Here is a 5,898-nt window from a genome sequence, read left to right as displayed (position 1 = left end):
GCGTTGCTCGGGTTTGTAAGGGAAATAACTATATAAGCATTTTTAGAGAGTTACTTCCCTTATAGATGCCAATTCGGGCTTTCTTAGCCATTTCTGTTTTGGTGTCTTCAAGCCATGAAGTCGTTGTTCTAAAAGAACGCTGGTCTCCTTGACAACGCTTTACGACGTTGATTTCCTTACACTCCCTTCCCCACAGCTTCACAAGGGAGGGAAGAGGGGGGAGAAGCAAACAGGTGCAGGTGTGACCATGGACGCAAACTCCGCCGCCATCGACACACGAAAAATTATGCATTAAAATGGAATAAAAAATGATGTTAAATTATTTTTAAAATCGTAGACTCATCGTAGACGCGCGCTAATAGCCAGACGGGCTCGATATTAATCACGACTATAAGATACCCGAATTTGGTTAAACTGCACCGCAAAATGTGGGAGGAGTTAGGAATCTAAATCGAAGGGGATAGACACTCACACAACTACAGTTTTATATATATAGATTTGTGAGTTCGATATATCATTTAGACCAGTACTTTTCAACTTTTCCGCTGGAGCGGAACCCCAAGGAAACATTCCACTGGCTCGAGGAACCCCTGTGCAATAATTTAATAGTCTTCTGCACACATATCTGCACAGGAGAATTAAAAATTACTGAGCGATTTTAGCAGTTTTGTAACTCCTTGCGGAACCCCTGGACTGTACTGGCGGAACCTTAAGGTCCCACGGAACCTTGGTTGAAAACCACTGATTTAGACGCATAACTATATCTAATAAGATGAATCTCTATCTATAGAACATTGTAAACTATTAGCGGAATTCGGGTTTCAGTACCCCCATTTAACCTTACTTAACACTTTTACTCATTTCAGTAATTTGACTGTGGCCATGCTGGAGCACCGCCTTTAGTCTAGCAAATCGACCCTAGGACTTATTCTTTGTAAGCCTAGTACTAATTCTATCGGTCTCTTTTGCTGAACCACTAAGTTACGGGGACGTAAACACACCAGCATCGGTTGTCAAGCGATGTTGGGGAGGGACCAACACAGACACACAAACTTACACACACACACACGCATACATACATAATATATATATATATATATATATATATACGACGGGCTTCTTTCAGTTTCCGTCTACTAAATCTACTCACAAGACTTTGGTCGACCCGAAGCTATAGTAGAAGACAGTTGCCCAGGATACCACGCAGTGGGACTGAACCCGGAACCATGTGGTTCGTAAGCAAGCTACTTACCACACAGCCACTCCTGCGCCTTATAAATTATTTCATTTTTTTTTTTTTTCCAGAAAAATTTGGTGTGTTCCAGTTCAACACACGAGAATTCATACGATTATTGAAAACAAATTTTTCTTTTTAATTTAAAAAAAAAAATCCTAAAATTTCCGCTCTTTCTCCAATTGTTTTCTTAAAATTAAAAGTTTCAAATAAGGACAGTCCGAATTTTTAGCTTAAATCCCAAGGGATCATTAAATGTGTTTAAGGGGAGAAAAATATTGGTTTCAAATTTTGGTCCAATGCCAGTAAGTTTCAGTCAATTACATCGAGCCACTTATTTTATCGACTCCGAAAGAATGAAAGACAAAATCGACCTAGGCGGAATTTGAACTCAGAACGTAAAGACAGGCGTAATACCGCTAAGCATTTGTCCCGTTGTGCTAACGATTCTGCTAACTTGCCACCTTATGGTATGGGGAAGAAATATTCTTTTCTACTCTAGGCACATGGCCCGAAATTTTAGGTTTCTTATTTCTTTATTACCCACAAGGGGCTAAACATAGAGGGGACAAATAAGGACAGACAAAGGTAGTAAGTCGATTACATCGACTCCAGTGTGTAACTGGTACTTAATTTATCGATTCGAGAGGATGAAAGTCAAAGTCGACCTCGGCCGAATTTGAACTCAGAACCGTAAAGACAGACGAAATGCCGCTAAGCATTTGGCCCGGTGTGCTAACCATTCTGCCAACTCGCTACCTTATGGGATGGGGGTGGTGAGAGAAATATTGAAAAAACATGAATACATGTCAAAGTGACAAAGAAACGAGGAAGGTGCCAGAAGAACATGTTATATTTTAAAACCAATAGTTAAATTAGCCACACAATTTTTTTTTTTTTTGGGGGGGGGGTTTTCATAATCGTATGAATTCCCTTCTGTAAAAGTTCTCAGGGGTTATATGGAGCACTCCAGCAATTCCACCAAACTGTTTTCTAACACGTTGGGTTATTTCAATGTAAGAACGTAAATTTTTACGAAAGCATCCCACCCAACAAGACGAGGATCAATATACAAAGAAATAAGTGGAAATTTTACCGGTGAGTGTGTTAAATTATGAGGCACAAAAAGAAAATTACTCTCGCCAGACACAACAGAAGAAATACAAAAATTGCAGAAACTTTCGCTGAAGATGAGGTCTCCAGGGGAAGCTACTCATTTGCAATTAATTATCTCCCTTAGAAAATGAAAGCAAAATTGCTGGTTATTTTGTAATATAGTTGTTTAATTGGTTTGAACAATTGTGGGCCTGGTCATGCTGGAGCACCACCACAAATACATGAATAATTTATAAAACACGATTATTTCGCTGAAAATAGTGCAATAATGGGATCTTTTCGGTTTGAACGGCAGTTTTTAACATAATTTCTAGGTAACTAAAAAATGTTTAACTTTGTATACTGGTAGAATGTGTTTATAAAACATCTTTTTCTCTTGGCTTTATTGAGAAAATTCTATAGTTTGTAAGATATTTGTTGTTTTTTTTTCTTCAATTTCTGCAATTTCAACCAATCACTGACACTATTGAGGTAAAAAAAACATTCTGTGCCATATGAATATGTCCCTCGTTTAAGAAACAGATTGGGTTTATTAAAATTTCTGAAGAAAAAAAGATACCCTCCCCCCACCCCTAACCCTAACTAACCCTAACCCTAAAACAGATTGAAATGCAATAGATCGATACTAGGGTCATAATTATGGATGACAATTTCATATGACACTGCTAGAAAAAACTTCTGTTCAAACCGAAAAGATTCCAATGATGAAATATGACATGATAAACTGAATTCACTGGTTAAACATTTTCAAAGTAAAACTAGTAATGTTTCACATTTGAGTTTGTATAGTAGCTTCAAAATTATAAATGCATATAGCTTTCTAAAGAAACAAGCCTTAAGAAGGAATAAAAAGAAACTTAGTGATGACAAATATGGAGGACAAACAACGTCCTCCAATTGAAATAAATTTTGTTGCGAGAAAGAAGAGAAGGTCAATAGGACTTGTTTTTCCACCTTCTCTCCTTCATAGCAAAATAGTTCTTTTCCTTTATTTCTTTACTTGTGGTCATGCTGGAGCACTGCCTTGTAGGGTTGTTTTGGTCAAACAAATCGACCCCAGGACTTACTTTTTAAGCTTAGTACTTATTCTATCAGTCTCTGCTAAGTTACATAAACGTACTCACACCAAGTGATTATCAAGCGGTGATGGAGGAACAGACAAAAACACACACTCACAGACACACATATTTTCAGTTTCTGTCTACCAAAATCCATACACGAGGCTTTCATCAGCCAAAGGCTGTAATAGAAGACACTTGCCCAAGGTGCCATGCAGTGGGACAGAACACAGAGCCATGTGGTTGGGGAGCAAGCTTCTTACCACACAGCCACGCCTGCACCTTAGCAAACATAATGATTTCAGAAATAGAATTAATTGCATGACTTGGTCTCATAATTCACCATTGGTAACTGATTTTAATGATTTGATTTTAATCATGTGAAAGAACTGTTTGAATCATGGTTTCTCAGGTATATTTCCAAGAAAAAATGGAAAGAAATGGTGAAAGCTAATCTAAGGAGTTTGAACCTTATGCAAGAAATAAATAGCAAGAGACCACACATAAGCAGTAAGACACAGTGCTTATGTTGGAGAGGTTCATCCAATCTATTCAAATATGGAGGAATGGGTGCCAATAATGTTTCTAAAAATGAAAATATATATTTGTAATCTCTATATATATAAACAGCAAAATGTCTATGTGTGTGTCCTTTATATAAATCCACAATTCTTCAGTTAGAGGGCTCGCACTTTCTAAGGCCATTCAAAACCATCCAAGGGTGGTCGTGCACATCTTTACATTTCCCCAGTCACCCCGCAAAGCCATTAAAAAATCAATAGAAGTGACTTGTTTGTAAATTTTCTATCCAAAATCCAATCAAAATGCCCGAAACTTGATAAGCCAATTGAATGCCAGCTAGCTGCATGTGATTGGTCGGAGATTTGGACAGTACTCGCGTGTATTGCAACACATAGCCCAGTACCAGAATCAAACTCATTATGCAGGAGTGGCTGTGTGGTAAGTAGCTTGCTTACCAACCACATGGTTCCGGGTTCAGTCCCACTGTGTGGCACCTTGGGCAAGTGTCTTCTACTACAGCCTCGGGCCGACCAAAGCCTTGTGAGTGGATTTGGTAGACGGAAACTGAAAGAAGCCCGTCGTATATATGTATATATATATATATGCGTGTGTCTGTGTTTGTCCCCCCAACATCGCTTGATAACCGATGCTGGTGTAATTACATCCCTGTAACTTAGCGGTTCGGCAAAAGAGACTGATAGAATAAGTACTGGGCTTACAAAAGAATAAGTCCCGGGGTCGATGTGCTCGACTAAAGGCGGTGCTCCAGCATCGCTCTAGTCAAATGACTGAAGAGAGAGTAAACAAACAAAAAAGCAAAACACTTACTCTGTTATAGTTCCCGTTCCAACAGCTTCGGCTAATTTTGCAGCGGCTTCAGCCGTTCGCATTTTCTTGGCATGGTTCTTGCCCTGGTAATGCTGCGTCGCTTGCTTGGGTGAGTTGAAGCACGCATCACAGATCTTACAGTAAATCTCCGAGTTGGGTTCTAGACTTGTGCTCGAGCTGCTGGATGTCGTAGTGGCCAAAGCGGTTGTGGTGCAGAGGTTAGTGGACGTGCTAGTGTTGTTGTTGTTGTTGTTACTGTTATTATTATTATTATTATTATTATTATTATTATTATTATTGTTACTGTTGTTGTTGGCAGTGGTGTTGTTATTGATGTTGTTGTTGTTGTTTGCTTTTCCAGTTGATGTCGGGACGGACAGAGAAGTAGTGCTACTTGTAACTGTCTGTTCTGTCGAGCTGGTCGAGTTATTATTTGGGTCTATCTTAGTGGAGGTAGAAGAGGTGGAGGAAGAGGAGGAGGAGAAAGAAGAGGAGGAGGAGGAAGAAGAAGAAGTTGAGGAGGAAGAGGTGATAGATGTAGTCGTGATGGTTGTAGCATTCATAGAACTAGTGACCACTGCCTGGAAAAAATGAAAAGGAGAAAAAATTAAAAAAGGTAAATTAAAAAAATTTGTTTTTGAAGAAACACATTAACAGCAACAAGAAACCACATCCAGCCATACCTGGCCCAGATATTCTACCTGTTTTATGTTCAAACTATCAAAATTTGGCCTTTCGCTACTACCTTATAATGTCATACTAAAAATGTCCGATCACATCATTGAAATCTCAGAGTTCTAAGATCATGGATGATTAACCCTTTAGCATTTAAACCAGCCATATCCGGCCAAAAGTATTCGGCCTGTTTTATGGTCAAACTGGCTAGATCCGGTCTCTCACATCAACCCTACAATGTCTTTTTAAAAATTAACAGTTACCTCATCAAAATCTCATAGCTACAAGATAATGCATGATTAGTTCAAAGCAATGTGGATGAAAAAGGATTAATTTTGGAAGAATAATGTGAACACTATAGGGTTAAGTCAAACTAATCATCATCATCATCATCGTTTAACGTCTGCTTTCCATGCTAGCATGGGTTGGACGATTTGACTGAGGACTGACAAACCAGATGGCTGC

At 38.9% G+C, this 5,898-nt stretch overlaps 1 protein-coding gene across 1 annotated transcript in view; it reads right to left on the bottom strand.

The window, feature by feature from the left end:
* Positions 1-5,339, bottom strand: part of LOC115231203 (uncharacterized protein DDB_G0271670-like) — a gene marked incomplete at its 5' end in the record, with an annotated part of 7,385 nt that extends 2,046 nt beyond the window's left edge. Inside the window, 2 exons of the mRNA XM_036499988.1 lie at positions 4,759-5,009; positions 5,061-5,339. Coding sequence (XP_036355881.1) covers positions 4,759-5,009; positions 5,061-5,339 — 530 coding nt within the window. The remainder of the gene's footprint in view (positions 1-4,758; positions 5,010-5,060) is intronic.
* Between the last annotated feature and the right edge of the window lie 559 nt (positions 5,340-5,898).

The sequence above is a fragment of the Octopus sinensis genome, unplaced genomic scaffold (genome assembly GCF_006345805.1).
Source record: "Octopus sinensis unplaced genomic scaffold, ASM634580v1 Contig17780, whole genome shotgun sequence".
Classification (NCBI taxonomy): domain Eukaryota; kingdom Metazoa; phylum Mollusca; class Cephalopoda; order Octopoda; family Octopodidae; genus Octopus; species Octopus sinensis.
The sequence above is the reverse complement of the archived record's forward strand: the minus strand, read 5'-3'. Positions and strand labels throughout refer to the sequence as shown.